The 20,343-nt window shown below is 41.6% G+C and overlaps 1 protein-coding gene across 1 annotated transcript; it reads right to left on the bottom strand.

Annotated features, from left to right (window-relative positions):
- Window positions 1-2,426: 2,426 nt before the first annotated feature.
- On the bottom strand, window positions 2,427-5,438 carry LOC120999324. Its single transcript, XM_040430193.1, has 3 exons — window positions 5,262-5,438; window positions 4,248-4,522; window positions 2,427-3,114 (listed from the first exon to the last, which is right to left on the bottom strand). The coding sequence occupies exons 1-3, from the start codon at window positions 5,436-5,438 to the stop codon at window positions 2,427-2,429; spliced, it is 1,140 nt and encodes a 379-aa protein (XP_040286127.1).
- Window positions 5,439-20,343: the final 14,905 nt, after the last annotated feature.

Raw genomic sequence — 20,343 nt, forward strand, 5'->3', positions numbered from 1 at the left:
ACTGCCGTATACGATCCGTTTTTCACGGATCAAAAACGGAAGCCCAAAAAAGTGACATCATCATTTTGAACACATCCCCTTTTTCACTCCCCCTATTTAACTTGGTCATGTGATCGTTGTGACTCCATTTTATGCAGCTACTTGCAGCATTGAGAGCGTACTTGGAATCCTGTGTTTGGCAGACATTGGTTTCTGGCTACAATTTTCTGTTGCATCATGGCTGAGGAGGAAATGGTCCTCTTGTGCTGGCTGATTTCTCAGGAACACGGACATCAGCCTACTATGGTGAACGTGGAACCGAGGAGGAAGCATTGGGTTCACCCAATTGTCTCTCAGCGGCGCAGGAAGGGTCATTTCCACACGCTGTACATGGACCTGCGACAGCATCCCGAGAAATTTTATGGGTATTGTCGTATGTCTGTGAGCAGCTTTGACTTGTTGTTAGCATCTCTGTGCCCTGGCCTCACATACCAGGACACACATCTGAGGCGCTGCATTTTTCCAGAGGAACGGCTCATCGTCACGTTGAGGTATGTATATTTATAATTATTTATAAATTTATGTGATAGTGTAGATGCAATGTGATCATGTGCATCTAACGATAAATGTCAAATGTGGGGAGTTACAGTATATGTGTGTTGCATTACGCTTTTTTGGATTGTGTCTTTCAGATTTTTGGCAACTGGGAATTCATTTTCATCTCTGCATTATGAGTTCCTGCTGGGAGTCTCAACAATTTCTGGGATCGTTAGTCAAACCAGTGATTTGATTTGGCAGCGACTTCGGGAAGCGGTGATGCCAGAGCCCAAGGCTGAGGATTGGATCCGAATTGCTGAGGGTTTTCATGTCAATGCTCATTTTCCTAACTGTATTGGGGCACTGGATGGCAAACACATACGTGTTAAGAAGCCTCCTCACTCAGGGTCCCGGTACTACAATTATAAACAGTATTTTTCTGTCGTGCTAATGGCCTTGGCTGACAGTACGTACAAGTTTATCAGTGTGGATATTGGGGCCTATGGGAGCACTGCAGATGCGCGCATTTTCAGTACTTCTAGAATGTGTGAGAGACTTCGAGACAACCAGCTTGCCCTACCAGAGCCCAGATTGCTGCCAGGTTCTGCGGGACCACCGGCTCCATTTGTTATTGTGGCTGATGAAGGGTTTGCTTTGTCACCACATGTCATGCGGCCTTTCCCCAGACGCAACCTGGATGATAGCAGATGTATATTTAACTATCGAGCACGTCGGTATGTTGAATGTGCATTTGGAATACTCTCACACAAATGGAGAGTATTACTGTCATCCATACAGATGTCGCCGGACAATGCCACCCTGGTTATTAAAGCATGTGTGATCCTGCATAACTTCGTCAGGATTCATGATGCTCCATCAGAAGTTGATGAATTTGCACCTGGTACATCTTCATCATCTGGAGTGTTGGACCAGACCCTACATGGACGACCTGGAACAGCAGGGCTTGCAGTTCGGGCTCTCTATGAGCAATATTTTTCAAGTTCTGAGGGAGCATTGCCGTGGCAGATGGACGTAGTTCATGGCAGACTATGAAGTGTCTGGACTCTGGTCATCTTAGTATTTTTTGTTTTCTAGTGATTTTTTTAGTTATTTGGGGGGGGGGGGAGGGTTCTATGTAGATAGTGTAGGGACTCACAAGACAAAGAGGACCCTTGACGTGGGCTTGGGTTAAAATGTAGGCCCATTACAAAAAATTCTCTATGTTGTCAATGAAGTTCAATGATAACATGTTAGTGATCCAATTTTTTTTTTGGTGTACTACAATAACCCTCTAATACCTCTAAAATATGTAATGTTGTAATAGGTTTGTAGAGTTATCAGACATGCAATGATATTAATTGAAATCATAACACATCTTTTCTTTCTTTACGCAGGCAGAAGATTTCACACCGCTGTCCAAGGTCCTACCATTTCAGTTGATGTCCGCACATTTTTTTACAACAATTGGCTAGCAATCCATGACCCATATGTATGTTTGGATTGCAGCTGAAATGATCGCCCTGCAGCCCTCCGGCTGTTTGCAAACTTCATTGCCCAGCATGGCTGCACATCCTACAGTTTAAATTATTACATGCCGGGATGAATAGTTTGTATAGTAAAGTTGAGGCCATCAGGTTGAGCCTAGATGTCAAAGAATATATGCCCTGTCCTAGTTGTATGTATGTGTATATTCAGACTTTATAAAGACTTTGTACAATATTTGCACTGTATGCATGTGATCAAATACATTGAAAGTATAACCTTAGAGATTATAGTGAATGATTGAATAAAAGTCGACACATAGAAGGTATATTTTTTTTTTTATGGTCATTAAAACATAACTAACAAAAATATGGCTTTCGATTCAGCTTTTTAAAACAACAAAATGTATAAATAATAACACAAACAAATTATAGGTTGAAAAGTTCCTGGGTAAAACTACCTTGCCCCTGGTGATGAGGGGCAGCCACATGACTTTGGGGTGGGTAGGTGACTGGGCCAGGTAAACTTTGTTGGGGCATAAATGGCTGCTCCTGGGAAAAAAGTGGCTGTGAAGCTGAGCTGGGCCTAGCATGTTGAGGGACCATGCTGTGCCCTGGTTGTGGGCATAACCTGAAAACTTGGTTTTTGAGGTTATCCACACAACACACAACCTCATGTGGATCTAAAGGGGTTTTGAAAATTGTGAAAACCGATGTCATTACATCCACAAAGAGGGTTTGCTTATATGCGGGCAGCTCTTTAAAAAGATGAGCAAGCCCGCTTAGCATCCTCTCCTCACTCCCTTCTAAATGTCTCTGCCGCAAATACTCAAGCACCTGAGTCTGTACCTGTGCCTGAGTATTTGCGGCAGAATCAGGGTTCGGAGGTGCCACCCTTCTCCTGCGTGGCTGTCTCCTTCGGGGCTGGGGACTGGATTCGAGGGCTCTAGATGGTCCTTCCAGAGCAGAGGACTCCTCCCTCTCTTCATCTGGCAGCTGCTGGACAGGTTCCACCTCCTGCTCCCCAGGACGAGGGGAGTCCTGCCCATACGCTGCCTGGTCCGACTCACTGCTGGTGTTGCCAGTTTCCCTCTGTGGCTCCAGGCTGTCAACAGTGCTGTGGAAAGAGAGATAATTTGAAACAAACCATGTGTATATATGAAGTGTCTAATAATTATAAAACATATTCCCAGCACTCTCAGCCACAGAGAGCATCCGCTAGTCAGCAGTCTTAGCACCACCACTCAGTCCCCTTGACATTTAATATAGACTATTCCTACTAATGTTTATGCACTACTGTTATATGGGCCATTAATGTTTAGTGGAGGATAAAGACATTACATAATTTGAACATGTATTGGTACACGGTTTCCAATAGCCATATGCTGATTTGCATACGTCAAGCTCTGTTTTGGTACTGCTAGTGATGTACTGTCCTTGTCAACAATTTGGTAGACAGTGCCTTCCTCTGAGCAATTGTGACCACCTGGCAAATGGACCGACACTTATGGATGCTCCTTTGAGCACTTCTCAGCTGTTTAAAGAATGTCTTCTATTTGTGCAGGTCATGTCAGTATTTTAGCAATGCAAGATGGTAATATTATTGTAGCATGGTGTGGACAAGGGCAGTATAGTACTTTACACATACCAAAGTGTACCAGGCATGTGCAAACCAGGTAAAGTTTCAGCATAGCCTTTTAATAACAGGTCTTTTCCCATCTCAAACAATGGGGGCATTGTCTTATAGGTGTGTGTCCCAATGCTGGGACCTAGACCTATCCAGAGAACAGAGCCCTGAAATTGAACGACAGCACACTGCACATGCGCAGCCACCCTCCATTCATTTCTATGTGTCTGCGCTGGCTCAGCTATTGCCGTCTGCCCCATAGAAATGAATGGGAGCATGAGGCGCACATGGGCGGCACACTCCCATTCAACTTCTATATGGGAGAGGAGGGGATTAGCGCTTAATGGTAGACGGTGGCCATGAAATCTGGGCTCCTGCATTCCCAGCGCTCCCCGATCCTTATCGATATAGGTGCGGGTCCCAGCGTGGGGGACCCACACCTATCAGACAATGGGAGCATATCCTTGCGATATGCCCCCATTGTCTAAGATGGGAATACCCCTTTAAAATACATTACTTTCTCGTATGTTCTAAATGTATAACTAAAATCTAAGCCACAAGCAAGGTTTAATTTTTTGTGTACAGTATAAATTACAAACATGACAAAATATAAATATACTCACGTCCTCACATCCAGCACTGGCCTCAAGAAGTTCAGTTGCCGGGTGTATATATAGGGCTTCTTTCGGCGCCCACCCTCGCCACTATGTCCAAGGCCCTGCACGCGTTCCCGTCGGTACTGGTCTCGGCAGGACTGCCAGCGGGTCTTCACACGTTGGACTGTAGAAATATGACATAACAACCTTTCAATAGGATTATATACATACGCAATGATAACGGCACATAGAAAAGACAAAATACTAAAACATATATTAGCAATGCATTTGAATATAAAGGGCTTTAGGCCAAAAGTCGTTAGGTATCATTTATTAAAGTATGGGACATTCATAAAAACAGTTTTTATAATATCTGTTGTTTAAAATAAATTACGCCATAATCTTGTTACCAACATTTTTTTAAATAGCGTCATACTGTTATTGTCTCAATGGTTACAATAAAACCATACAACCCATCTGCAGTGACCATGCTTGCACAGTACAGGTACATTAGCGGATTTATCCAAGCTATACTGTTACCAGCCAAATGATCGGGTCGCACGTTTTCACAATACTAACCAAGCATGTGCACTACTGATGTATCGCAGGGTTGGTGTAACCACGGACACGTGACAGGGATTTAAATGTTTAAAAAGTGTTTTATGTTTACATACAGGGACTAAATATATGCAGATATACGGCTGTTTATTAAGAATCTACAACTCAAAGCATGTCCAGACATAATATAGCTACCGGCTTACAGCAGGCCATGATGGAAATCATACTATCCCTACAGCAGGACATACCACAGTGGTCAAGGCTGCTGTCATCAATCACTAAGTAACCAGTAATAAAGTCTTTTCATTCCATACAGAAAAAAAGGTTGCTTTATATATGGAAAAAACAGTTATTGCATCAACCATTTACATGTGCTTTTTACAATGCATTAAAATATATCCGTAGTCCCCCAAAAGATTACTAATATCGCATACAAGGACGGTGATTAAAACCGACTGTTTGAAACTTAATACATACTATTACCTTACCTAATTTTCGGCGTTTGGCAGAATTGCCCTTCTCCCACTCTCGGGCCAACATCTCCTGGGTCACCTCATCCCAGCCACGCTCCTTCAACATTTTATCATGGTATTGATCACACCGGGTGTCCCAGAGCTGGGGGCGCTCTTGGATCAAGGCCAGAAGCTTTCCAACATCCATCTTTCCTCTTGGTTTGCAGCCAAGCCAGACAGGTTCAAACCGGTTTCAGCACCTGTACTTGTGCTCAGCCAAAGTTTGGCAACAAGAAACACATGGCCACAGTGGGCTGGGCCTAGCATTTGTTAATGACGGATCCGTTTTTTTGCGGACCCATTGACTTGAATGGAGCCACGGAACGTGATTTGAGGCCAAATATAGGACATGTTCTATCTTTCAACGGAACGAAAAAAAACTGAAATACGGAAACGGAATGCATACGGAACACATTCCGTTTTTTTTGCGGAACCATTGAAATTAATGGTTCGGTATACGGAACGCAAAAAACGGACCGCAAAACGGAAAAAAAAACAGTAGTGTGAAAGAGGCCTTAGAGGGTAAATTTTGATTTAAAGAGGACCTTTCACCTGGAAAAACATTGTGAACCTAGGCTGCAGCGCTGGCCAATCGCAGCGCAGAGCTCACAGCCTGGAAGAAAAAAACCTCCCAGACTGTGAGCTGTGCGCTGCGATTGGCCAGCACTACAGCCTAGGAGAAGGAGACGCCCACAGGACAAGGGCAGACACCGCCTACTATAACTTAGTGAGAGAAGATACCGGAGGGCATAACGGGAGAACGAAGCGGCGCTCGGGGATAATAGTAAGTGCAGTGAGATCCCCGGGCACAGCTCACAGCCTGGGAGAAAAAAACCTCCCAGGCTGTGAGCTCTGCGCTGCGATTGGCCAGCGCTGCAGCCTAGGAGAAGGAGACGCCCACAGGACAAGAGAAGACCCGCCTACTATAACTTAAGAAGCAAAGGTACCGGAGCCTATAACGGGAGAACGGAGCGGCGCCCGGGGATAATAGTAAGCGCAGTGATATCCCCGGGCGCCGCTCTATATGGCAGCATACTCAGTTAACATCGTTTATACAGGTGAAAGGTCCTCTTTAAGTATACACCTTCCCTTAGCAGCTTATTATCGTCTGCCCTGAGGTGTTCCCCTTGGGGCATTTTATTATATATATATATTATATTATTATTATTTATATTATTGTACACTTATTATAGTTTGTCTGTGGGGTTTCCTCCCCTGCGTTCCGGCTCTGGCGGCGGGGGGGGGGGGGGGGGGAATTGTTCGCTTCCCCTACTCCTGTGTCCTGTGGAGTTTTGTAGCGTCTTTTCTTACCTGTCTTCTCCGGGACTTCCACCTGCTGTCTCTTGTGTTCGCGCTGCAGGGGGGAGGCGGTGCCATCTTGCGCGCCATTTCTACTGTCTTCTCCGATTCTTCCCTCCTTGTTCTCGCAAGGTCTCGGCATTTCTCTCTTTGCCACCGAGATCTCGCGGGTCTTTCGCCGGCTGGTGACTGCTTCCGGTTTTTCTGTTTGGTTGCCTACAGCGCAGGTCCTGTGCCTTCTGTCGGTATATATATATATATATATATTTTACCTTTTCCTCTACGTTTAGCTTCCCAGAGTGACTAACCCTTGCAGTAATGTCCCGCCACTCATGTTACCCCCCCTCAAGACTTGGTGCCTAGGGGCCAGATTTCCCCCTCCTTCAGGAGGTCTAGGGACCCTTTCAGGGATCCTCCCGCTCTGGACACCCAGACTTTAGCACTACAGCGCTCAATCTCTAGCGCTATTAGGTCAGCCATGGGCTCCATGTCCTCGGCTATTTCACAGTCTGTCACCCAAGCTCTAGCCTTACAGCCCAATCCTGCCTCCAGAACAACTGAGAATGATGGCTTTGTCCCATCCATGGACGACGCGCTAAGGTCGCGTAAAAGAGCCTGTCCGCGCCAGGCAGAACGAGTGCGAGGTTGGAAATCGGCGCGGTCACAGCCCGAGCATGGTTCCGACTCTGATAGAGAGTCTGATGAGGAGGCGCAGCACCACTCCCTGCACGGTTCAGAGGAGGATCTGATGGGCGTTATAGTTGACCCTATAGAGCAGGACCTGCCACCACCTCCTACCGATGCATACCCTGAGGCCCCTTCTGGGTCCACTGATCCCCTCGTGGATCCGTCGGGGGACCCCATGTTTGATCCCAATGGGCTGCACCACCCGCGGGCCTCTGAGTGGCTTCCTGCCACGCATGTAACTCAGTATATTGAGTCTATGAACCGAAAAGCCCTCACCAAGGAGGCACGTACTAAGTTGCGTGCTGAGTGCCCTAGGCCTTTAATCCCTCACAAAGTTTGTGAGACTCCGGTGGTGGACCCCAAAATGGTCCAGTTCTTAACAAAAACCGGGTTCAACCCCCGCAAAGGCCTGTACTCTGCCCTGCGGGCATGCCAGGATAAGGTCTTAGACGTTATGGGGCCACTGGCTAAGATTTTGGATTTGGCCGAATCGGCCAGGGCGGCCGGTAATCAGGTCGACCCAGGGGAGTTGAGTGGCTGGGCTCAGAGAGCTATCTGCCTTACGGGCAATGCTAACACATCGGTGGCTATAGAACGGCGCAAGGCGCTACTGATGAAGATTGAGCCAAAACTGGCGAATTTAGCTATTTCCGAAGCAGGCAAGGACGCCCAAGGGCTCCTCGTCGGAGAGCCCTTTATTAAAGAGCTGGGGAAATATGTTGGGGCTTTCACCGCCCTTGACAAAGCACAGGCGTCAATGCGTAAAGTTTTACCCAACCAATTTTCTGCCAGGGCCGGCAGTTTCAGGGGCCGTCTGCCCGGCCGTTCCTCCTCTTATGCCCATGGTTCGGACAGAGGCTCCTTCGTCCACAGACCTTCGTTGCAGAATCAGCAACATCAGCCTACCTTCTTCCCCACCCGTGGGGGTGACAACCGCGGCAGAGGATTCCGTGGACATCCTAACTCCAGGAGACCTTACGGTGAGTCATCCATTCCCTCTTCCTCTGTCCAACTTTCAAGTGGGGGGAAGACTCCAATTCTTTTTTCATGCGTTGAAAAAAGTCTCTTCCGATCCTTGGGTTCTGTCTACGATCAGGGGTTTCGTAATAGAACTGGTGTCCAACCCCGTGGGACTTCCTGCACCAAGAACCCAGGTTCCGGCCGGCCCCGCTCGTGCTCTCATCGATTCAGAGCTCACGGACCTGTGGGGCAAAGGGGCAATAGAGATGGCCCCCTCAGACTCTTGCGGAGCATCTTTCTGGTTCAGAAAAAAGGGGGTCAGATGCGCCCTGTTATCAATCTAAAGGCATTAAACAATTTTGTCAGATACCGCCATTTCAAAATGGAGGGGATTCCCCTCCTGAGAGACATGCTCCTTCCTGGGGATTGGATGGCGAAAATAGATTTGCAGGACGCTTACCTCACTGTTCCGGTGGCTCCCGAATCAAGGGACCTGTTACGTTTTGCCTGGAGAGGTCAAGTGTGGCGTTTTACGTGCCTTCCATTCGGCCTCTCGTCCGCCCCTTGGTGCTTCACCAAACTGATGCGCCCGGTGGTGGCCTGGTTGCGCAGTCGTGGAATACGCTTGGTGATATATCTGGACGACATTCTTTTCATGGCGTACAGTCAGGGTTCCCTTCAGTCTCATCTTCAGTTGGCCACCACCCTCATTTCCGAACTGGGGTTTGTCATCAATCAGGAGAAATCTTGCTTGTCTCCTTCCACCACAATAGAGTTTTTGGGTTTCCAGATAGATTCCGTTTCACAATCTCTCAGTTTGCCGCAGTCGAAGATTCGGAGTATTCGAAAGGAGCTGAGGCACGCTCTTTCGTTACCTCAATTATCCCTCAGACATCTAGCCCGGATAATAGAACTCCTTGCTTCCTCCATCCAGGCGATATTTCCGGCGCCGCTCCATTACAGAGCACTTCAGCGCCTCAAGATTGCTTATCTTCGGGAGGGAGCGTCTTACGCCGATTCCATCTCTCTGGATACAGAGACCATACACGAGTTGAGTTGGTGGATCCACAACCTCTCATCGTGGAACGGCAGGGCCATTTTTGGTCCTCAGCCAGATTTTATCATCGAGTCGGATGCCAGTCTCCACGGGTGGGGCGCGCATTGCAACGGCGTCTCCACCGGGGGTCCATGGTCCCAGAGCGATTCCCGACTCCACATCAACTCACTAGAACTGCTGGCGGGATCCCTGGCGATCCGCAGCTTTGTCAACAACACGGTCAGGGTTTGTATCAGACTCCGCATGGACAATGTGTCGGCGGTCAGATACATCAATTATATGGGCGGCACGCGCTCCTCTGTGCTCACCCACTTGGCCAAGGATTTTTGGGACAAATGTTTTTCCAGAGGAATCATGGTGGTAGCGGAATACCTTCCGGGTCTCCACAATGTGCGGGCGGACTGGAGTTTGCGCTATCTTTTGGACGCCAGCAACTGGAAATTAGATTCCAGGGTCTTCGACACCGTGTCATCTCGATGGGGTCCTTTCTCCATCGACCTCTTCACTTCACGGCTCAACACTCAATTACCCAGGTTTTTCAGTTGGCGTCCGGACCCGGAGGCGGAAGCGGTAGACGCTTTTCTCCAGGAGTGGTCGACCCCAGTCATGTACGCGTTTCCTCCTTTCGCTCTGATCCCGAGAGTGCTTCTCCAGGTTCGCCGCCAGGCGGCGGAACTGGTCCTCATCTTGCCCCTTTGGAGATCTCAGTCGTGGTTTCCCCACCTTCTGGACCTACTCATTGCCGAGCCAGTCTTGATCCCTACTCTACCCCACCTTCTCAGGGGTCCGGCGGGCCAACTTCATCCGTTGCTCGTCGTAGGAACGTTACAATTTCTCACATGCAGGGTCTCGGGAGCCCCTGGGAGATCTCAGGAGTTTCGGAGACGACTCGATTTTTGCTGGAGAGCGCTTGGGCACCCGGAACCAGAAAGGCTTATCGCTCAGCTTGGGATTCCTCGGCTCGTTGGTGTCTCGCAGGGAACCTGGATCCCACTGATGCACCTGTAACGGCAGTTTTGTCCTTTTTGTCTGCTTTGTTCGATGAGGGCAAGGCATATCGTACAATTAATCTCTATAGATCTGCTATCTCTTCTAGGCATTCAGGGTTTGAGGGCTGCTGGGCAACACCCTCTGGTCTGCAGGTTATTGCGTAGCTCTCGCCTATCCCGCCCTCCGAGACCACGTTTTTCCGCTACTTGGGATGTCTCTATCGTTTTGGTTTTCCTTCAGAATTGGCCTTCTAATGACTCCCTGTCATTACGGCAACTCTCGGCTAAGTTGGTCACCCTCTTGTGCCTGATCTCCTGCAAGAGAGTTTCTGACGTCCGGGCGTTGGATCATGACGCCCGCTCTTTTTTGCCGGTCGGAGTGACATTTAATATCTCGCAGCGCACAAAGACGAACATCCGCTCGGTATCATATCCGTATTTTCCGGCGTCTCCACAGCTTTGTCCCGGTTTATGCCTGCAGGAATACGAAAGGCGCACCAATGGTTTGCGTTCTTCCGAATTCCCTCATCTCTTAATTTCCTTTCGCAGACCTTTTCGTCCAGTAACCAGTGTTACCCTCTCACGATGGGTCAAATGGATTTTGTCCCTCGCGGGTATTGATACCTCAATTTTCTCAGCTCATTCGGTTCGGAGTGCCTCCGCCACCTCTATGACGGTTTCTGGAGCCCGTTTAGAGGACGTTATGAAATTGGCGGACTGGTCCAGGGTTTCTACCTTCCATGAGTTTTACTTTAGGCCACCATCTCACGCCTTCTCTTCTGTGATGAACCAGCTTTAAACTTGCAATAGGAGCCTCCGTGTCCTGGAATAAAATTTCATGATTTTCCTATTCCATGACGTAAAGTCATGATTTTATAAAGGAGGCGAGTATTGCTCACCCAGTCTTTGGTTCTTTTCCCTCCCTATTGTGTAATTGATTAGATATGACTCTTGTTATTTGGTTTGTTTTCCTTGATGTATCAAATATGATGTACCTTCACTTCCAGTTGGAATGCTACCGTCTTTGTTTGTTTGTTTACCCTAGGGTGATATGCAAAGTTTATTGTCAAGATGGATCCGAACCTACGTTCCTGTTGTCAGTTCTTGGATTCTGAAGACCTTTCAGAAGTTGATTTTCCTTCATTGTTGGGAGGAGTTCCAGGATGGAGTTTAACTGTCCACAAAGAAAGAGGACTGTCCCAGTGTGACCGTGGCTTATATGGACACTGGGAGGGAAAGGGTTGAGTTTGTTACCATGGTTACTGCATGTTTAAAGTATTTTTTCTTTGCTGCTATGGAAACAGTAAAGAGAGAGAAAGCAATACTCACCTCCGTGTCCTTTATAAAATCATGACTTTACGTCATGGAATAGGAAAATCATGAAATTTTCATCACCTCAAAAAAAAAATATTAATTTAGGTTTGGAATTCGAATCTTATGGACGATATATGTCCTTTATCACCGATTCGACAGGAAAACTTAGAACAAGCAGCAGTTACTGAAGAACAATTATCCATTGATGTAGATGAAAGTTTACAGCACCAATCGGAATATCAAGTTTGGACGAATCTGAAAAATGTATGTGTAATTCATTACTCTTAGAGCAAAATACTTCTGATCGATGCATGCAATTTCTTACCCCAGAAAACTTAGTAAACAATAAAAAATGTATTGTATTTGAGAGCAGCCTTGAACAACTATTTAAAAAAATAAATGTCAAAAATTAAAAGATTGCAAATTTATGGTAAAATCCTGGACAAAAAATTATGATGGTTCCTATTGCAAATTCAAAGGGACTTGTAGTGCTGGACATTCTTTTTTACTATTTGAAACACAACCAAAGATAGGACGTTACTCTGCCGGTAAAATATTGACAGCTTCATCCATTCTTTTCTCAGGTCAGAATTTCCAAAAAATCAGTGAATTTTTAATATTTTGGTTTATCATTTATTTCACAAACAACTTATTATAGATACCAGACAAAATTTTTATTTCCAGCAATCCATATAGCTTGGGAAAAAGAAAAAAATTCTATAATCAATTCGAAAGTGTTTGTGTTTCAGGTGATGGTCAATGTGACAGTCCTGGCCAAAGTGCAAAGTACTGCATTTATACTATTATGGACCTTTTGACCAAAAAAATAGTTGATTTTGAAGTTGTACAGCGAACTCAATGCTCATCCTCTGTGGCCATGGAGAAGTTTGGTTTTGAGCGTGTTTTGAACCGAATGGCTGAAAAAGGATTGAAGGTAAAAATATTCGCATCAGATCGACATGTTGGAATAAGATCTAAAATTAAAAAATATTATCCTTCCCTAATACACCAATTCGATGTCTGGCATTATGCTAAATCTTTAAAGAAGAAAATGCAGACAGCATCAAAACTTAAATTCTGCAAAGAAATCACACCGTGGATTGAAAAATTAATAATACATTTTTGGTGGTGTGTACAAACATGTGAAAACTCACCAGAACTTCTAAAAGCAAAATGGCTTTCGCTCCTGAATCATATAAAAAATGTACACACCTGGGAAGGAGATTTGCATTCAGCATGCACACACCAACCAATAGAAGACATTGACCGTGAAGTACTCTGGTTACAATTGGGAACTCCACCTTACACCAAGATCGAGGAAATAGTAAATAGCAAGCAGTTGTTGTCTGATTTACCTCATCTAGCACATAACTGCCACACAGGGGAACTGGAAAATTTTCACAGTCTAGCTTAAATACCGCAGTAAACGTATTCACTTTGGAATTGATGGGATGGAAGCACGGACCAAACTGGCTTCATTGACCCATAATAACAACGTTGGTTCGTGACCAAGCTGTTGTCAAAGTATCCAAAAAAAATACAGAGCCAAAGGGAACTCTTCGAACAGCTTTAAAAATTGCAAAAGGCAAGGGGAGATGGATTGAACGGAACGTTTATGAAAAAGCAAATGTCGACTATATAGAAACCCTCCAAATTGATGTTATTCAATTAGTCCAAGAAAATATAACAAGTGACTGGGTGTCTCGTGCACCAAATTTACCACCAAATTTTATAAATGCTGAGAGACCATGTAAGGAGGATATCAAAAAGCAACAATTAACTCAGTTTAGGGCTATGTCAATTGCGGAAAAAACACCAATTGTGGATTTTGAATAACCTTTTTTTTTATAATAAACTGCTTAACTATTTAGTTGTTTTTTTTAATTGTTTTAAATTTACTGTTTTGTTATTAAATTATTTATGGTTATTTTCCAGTTTACAAAAAAATATGTTAATTAAAAGTAATAAAAATTATTGAAAAATAATATTTTGTATTATTTTTTAAGAATATTGATCATTGATATAATTATTTATATATATGTGTGAAAGTAAGTTTAGTTTTGAATTTCAATCAACACTGCACGGCGTGAGGTTACCACTAAAAGGAAATTTTTTAAAAAAAGGGCTAGAGGCAGAAGGCTGGGCGGGTGGGAGGTTGGGCGTTCAATGGCTGTGTAACTTCCAACGTCACGTGCCTGCTCTGCATACTTTGTTAATGCATCAGGCAGCGCAAGCTCGCGACGTAGTGAGTTACGCTGCCAGTAAGCACGACTGCCCGCCAAACTTCCTGCCTCCAGCCTGCTACGATCGTAAGTACAGGATGCTCAGTGCTGGATTGAAAATAACTATAACATTGTCTGCCTGCAATTACAGTACATTAAGAAGACACCCCATGGTATTCCGTCAGGGGGATGTCTAGTTCCTATAATATATATTTTTTTGGCACAAGTTAGCGTAAAATGTTTTTTTATTTTATTTTCTCTTACAAAGTCTCATATTCCACTAACTTTTGACAAAAAATTAAATTTTACATGAACTCGCCATGCCCCTCACGAAATACCTTGGGGTGTCTTCTTTCCAAAATGGGGTCACTTGTGGGGTATTTATACTGCCCTGGTTTTTTAGGGTCTCCGCAATCATTACATGTATGGCCAGCATTATGAGTTTCTGCTATTCTCCTTAGGCCTCATGCACGCGACCGTTGTTTAGGTCCGCATCCGAACAGCCGTTTTGGCGGCTCTGATTCGGACCCATTAATTTCAATGGTGCCGCAAAAGATGCGGACAGCACTCCGTGTGCTGTCCGCATCCGTGGCTCCGCCAAAAAAATATAACATGTACTATTTTTGTACGCGCTTTGCGGACAAAAATAGGCATTTATATTGCCGGCGCCCGTCCCGTTCCGCAAATTGCGGAAGGCAACATGGATGCCCCTTCCGTTTTTGGATGCGTCCGCGGTTTGCGGACCGCAAAAAAATGGCACGGTCTGTGCATGAGGCCTTATATTGAGCATATGGGTAATGAGATTTTTTGTTTTCCGTTCAGCCTCTGGGCTGTAATAAAAAATGAACGGCACTGATTTCTTCATTCACATCGATCAATGTGGATGAAAAAATCTCTGCCAAAAAATGTGCAAAAAAAAAAAAAGGTGCAATTGCTAATAAAGATCCAAAAAGCTCAAAAGTGATCTTTATAGTGCCAAAGCGATTTTACGGTGTTTTTGCAGTGATCAGAAGAAAAAAAACATTTCTGTCACTGCGGTGGGGCGGACTGAACGCAAGTGTGCGCACAAGATCAGGCCTTATCGGGCGAACAGTGCGTTTTTTGTAGAGCCTATAGAACATGTCCTATTCTTTTCAGCAATTGCGGACAAGAAAAGGCATTTTCTATATAGTTCTGGCAATGTGCGGATCTGCAAATATACCTTTTTTGTGGTTAGAAAAATCTCATCTACAGCCTGCCAGCGAATGATAGCCGCTGGCAGGCTGTAGATCAACTTGCTTACCTTGCGATCCTGTGAACGCGTGCTCCTGTGAGAGCGCGCTTACAGGAAATCTCGCGTCTCGCGAGATGACGCGCAGAGGCGTCAAGGAGGAATAACCCATCCACCCGCAGGACGCATCCCTGCGTTAGGCGATCGGGAGGCGGATAATATCAATCTATTCAATAATACATTGCAATCAGATAATATTTATAACTTATATCTAAACAAATTACACAAATTATTTATTCAAATTTTACATTTTATTTTCATAAACAACACTATTATAAAACTTTGTAACTATTTTTAATCAAGTTGTACATCATTCAAAAAAAAAATATTTTTTGTTTTGAAAAAATAAATATATAAATTATTAATTTAACAATAACGTATACATTTTTATTTAAATAAAGCTATTGGAATTATAATTTACTCAAAAGCTATGAATTCTGCAGCACGTTCTCTACAAGTTTTATATCACAGCGCCAAGAGACGCACGCTACAGTGCGGAGCTTTAGTGATTATGACATCTTAAACTAAGTGTAACTCGCTCCTGATGATACATGCAACTGATAGGGCATGTTGAAACGCGTAGAGCGTAGTATGATGTCATCTGTGCTCAGTGCATAGGGCACATTACAGTAGTGATACTGTGATCACGATTGCCGATGTGTGAGCACAGCTAAGTAACACACATCACTCAGCTAACAGGGGAGCAGAATCTGGGTGCACCAGAACCCACTGTACTGCACTTATTGAGCTGAGAACCCACTAGCTTGCCAGACACAACCACGAGCAGCTTCAATAGTGGATTGCACTCTATATATTAACCCCAGGCTGGGTGCTGCATATATCACACCTTGTATACACAGGCTAGATATCAATTAGTGTGTCCCAACACTGGATTCTTGCCACATATACATAGGTGATCTAGTCAGGCTATCAGAGTAGTGGATGGTATATTATGAGGCCCCTCTCCACACTACTGATTTCCTGTATGCCTGATATTATCTATACCCATAATTATTTATTGTTTTTGTTAGTAACGTTCTTTCAGGCTGTGAATTGATATTTCCTTATTGAACGTGTACCTTACACTCTATTTTTTGTGCGTTGAGAAACCCAATTTTAGACAAAATTATTCTAAAATATCTATTTTTTGAAATTGCTGTTTAACATTCAATGTTTAATTTATTTTGAAAAAAATTTCATTAGTTAATTAAATTAATTGAATTATTATTATTTTTTAAAAAAGCATTAACGTTTATTTTTTTTTATTAGTTTTAATTTTTTAGACATCTATTTGTTACATAGTATTGTTTTAAAAACTAAACTAAAACTAAAATAACTTTTATAAATGAATAAATTAACACATTTTTGGCTACTGTACATGATATACCAAATGTATAAAAAAAATAAAAAAAATATTGGAAATCATGTTTGATTTTAATAAAACCAGATTTTATATTCTATTTAATAAAAATAAATTTTTTTTGAATATATATAAATTGTAAAATAACCTAATTTAATTAAATTTTATAAAGGTATATATAATAATCCAAAAAATGTAACTTATTTTAACTGTTCCAAAAATATAAAAAAAATTATTATTACCTCTTTGTCAAAACCAGTACAAAAGTAATGTACATTAACCCGCCTGGTGAGATCTATTTCTTCTGGCACATCAGCAATATCAATATCATAAAATGGCTAAAAAAAATAAAAATAAAAAAAGGTGAAAAAATATAAATTAAAGTATTTATCCATAGACGCAGCATTCAGTTATGTAGGCCCTGATAATTTATTAAGCTAAAATAAAGGAAATTAAATAGAATATAATTGCACTTAATAAGGTATTAACAATCAATCAAAGTTTATACTGAATGAACCCCGGCCATGGTTTAGGTTTTATTTAAAAAAATAAAAATTAGGTCTGCACGATACATTGAAAAAATAATAGAATCACGATAATCGCTAAATGCGATATGGCGAATTGGCCGACCAGAAAATGCCGAGATTATATATGAAGGGGCACCGCGCACATAATTGGCTTTGTGTGTAAAGTATTTGAGTATTGTGTGAAACAAGCTCTCTCCTATAGATAAAATGGCCAGCCTCTGTACTCACTTTCACGATGAATGCAATGCAGCAAACGGCAGTGAGAGGGCCGGACGTCACTTAGTAACGCTCCTGCTTCCTGAAGTGGGAGGAGCGTTACTAAGTGACGTCAGTCAAGCGCCGGCCGGCCAGCTCGCTACCGCTCGCTGCATAGCATTCATTGCGAAAGTGAGTAGAGGCTGGCCATTTTATCTATAGGAGAGAGCTTGTTTCACACAATACTCAATTACTTTACACACAAAGCCAGTTATGTGCGTAGTTTATGACACATGAGGGCACACATAGGGCCATTAAGGGGGACAAGCATAAGATGCTATATGTGTGTCTTATGCTGGCCCCCCTCATGGCCCTATGTGTCATAGCACACATCCCGTATAACAGTGCCATTAACAGATCCACCCCATAACAGCATCATCCACAGGTCCCCCATAAGTGTCCTTCTGTCACGGATGTTGTAGGGGAGTACACCAAAAGACAACAAGACGGAAGGGAAAAGACACTAGGCCTCACCGCTAGGGAGGAAAAGGGTCACCACCTATGAAACCCTGCTCCTGGCCCTAACTCCTATCCGTATGGGCACCTCTCGATGGTACAGATGCCCATACACAGGAACCTAGAAAACCCTGGTGGCCCTCAGATGCCCTAGACTTATGACAGGGCAGAGACAACCTGCTCCTTCCCTGGTGAAGGAACCAGCGTCTCACTGAGGCCTAGTAAACAACAGAGGGGGGGGGGAATACAAAACACAACAAGCGGAACACATAACTTCGATGGATGATGGATGATCAGGACGTCAACTAGAACCACACTCCAGCTCTTCCAACACCAAATGAAGCTATCCAGAGCAAGGAGTGATGGGTGGAGTCAAACTAAATAGGGGAAGGTAAAGGTCACATGATCCACACCTAAACAGGAGGTGTGGACATACAAGCAACACACAGACAAAGTGAAACCAAAAGATGCTGTCAGATCACTAATGAGCAGATAATCTTTCAGATCTTCTCAAACCTGTCACCAGTGTGACACCTTCACAGATCCCCCATAACACTGTCCTCCACAGATCCACCATAACAACGTCCTCCACAGATCACCCATAACAGTGCCATGCACAGATCCCCCATAAGCATGTCATACCCATCCGCGTCAGCGGCTCATATGGGAAAATTCTAGCAAATAGACCTCGAGCACAATTCCCTTAAAATATTGCATCGGATATCGTTATCGCAATTTTTCTTGCCCTAATCGCAATAGATCAAAATTTCCATATCGTGCAGCACTACTAAATATTATTTCTTAATTATTATACTAGGAAATCAATTTAATTACACTTTTTAATTAGATATAAAAAAAATATTTGATTACCAATATACTGTTGTCTTCTTCTTCTACAATGCATTGTATTATTTCGTAGTTGCTAGAAATAATAATTTCTGAATTTTGACCACTACTGATCGTAAGAAACACTTCTTCAGGATCATCGTGAACAGTAGATTCCTTTAATAAATAATTGTTTTAAAATAAATAAATAAGCGTCATGTGAATTTAATATAAAAATTAAAAATTTTTTTAAATATTTATAACACTCCAAGGCTATCAAATAGTCATATCAGGGATAGTGTTCCTAATTATCAATATTTTCAGTTTACGGCACAGAAATACAAGAAAAACCTTTGTAAAATATATACATTTTGAATACAATGTGATTATAAGTTATTTATTAACCAAAATGTTTTTGATATATATTTTTTAAATAAATATATTTAAATTGTTATTATACATTAAATACGTATTTAGAGTTTAAATTTTTTTATATCCTTACTGATCAAAGTGGTTCCCATGTTTAAAATTAAACTTATTAGAATGTTATCTTAAAATTTAATCTTACTAGTGTATTGGTAGAATTATTTTCAGCAATCTAAACCACCTTTTCTTCAATGTTATTAGGATCTATTCCTTTATTTTCCTTAAAAAAAATTTTTTTGTCTTACATGATATATAAATCATTATATACACAAGAAAAATAAAATAAACACTGATTATAAAAATATACTTACTATTGTACTAGTTAAATATAATTAGATTATTAAAATTTTCTAAGGTAATTTTAAATTGCCTAAACAGAATATCTAGGCGATTGAAATTGGGGAAAAATAAAAAAAAAGCATTATTTACTAATATTATAAAATAATATATTTAGTAATTTTTAGTAAACATGTATATGACAAATGCAATGTACTATTTATTTCAAAACACATGTACTAAACTCTATATTCATTTAAATTTTAATGAATAAACAATTTAAAAAAATTAAATAAATTTTGAAAAAAAAATTTTTTAATTAAAAAAATATATTAAATTAGAACATGGTGTTTGTCTAATCTCATTATGCTTTCCAACAGTTTTCCTAATAAATTTCAAAAATATGACTTGGTAATATAACAATAGCATTTAGATCTGCAAAAAGTGAATAATACTGTATTCAAAAATTTAAAACTATAATAAATAACATTGTTATATAAAAAAAAACATGTAAATAACCTCCTTATTAGTGACAATAAAATGCTCAACCCATCAGTGATATCTACATCAAAAACATAATAAATATATAAAATTGTTCAACATACAATTATCAAAAACTGTTCATTTATTTCATGTCCATTGTTATAAAAAAATTGAATTGTTTTTATTATTTTTAAATATTTTAAGCTATTTTATTTATAAAGTTTTGAATTTCTTTAAAATTATTTTTAATATAATAAATATGTTGATTTTGGTAATAGCATATTATCAATTAATAAAAAAATTTTTTTAAATATCATTTTTTTATTTCCTATTGCTAAAATATTTTTAAACAATCTATTAAATATAATTTATTTATATACTATTAATATTTCTAATGTTTAATATTTTTTTTCAAAATCTAAATATGAATTTAATATATTAAATAACACATTATTTTTCTTAATTTGTAAAATAAAATTTTTATAAAAATTTATTTTGGATTTCTTTTTACCTATTATATCCTTTTTTTTTAAACATTATTTCTAAATATATTATTTTTTAATTTAATAAATAAATTAATATTAACATATTTTAAAAAAAATTTTTTATTAAAAGATTATTTTATTAAATAAATTTTTTTATATAAA

The sequence above is a fragment of the Bufo bufo genome, chromosome 4, assembly GCF_905171765.1.
Source record: "Bufo bufo chromosome 4, aBufBuf1.1, whole genome shotgun sequence".
Classification (NCBI taxonomy): Eukaryota; Metazoa; Chordata; class Amphibia; order Anura; family Bufonidae; genus Bufo; species Bufo bufo.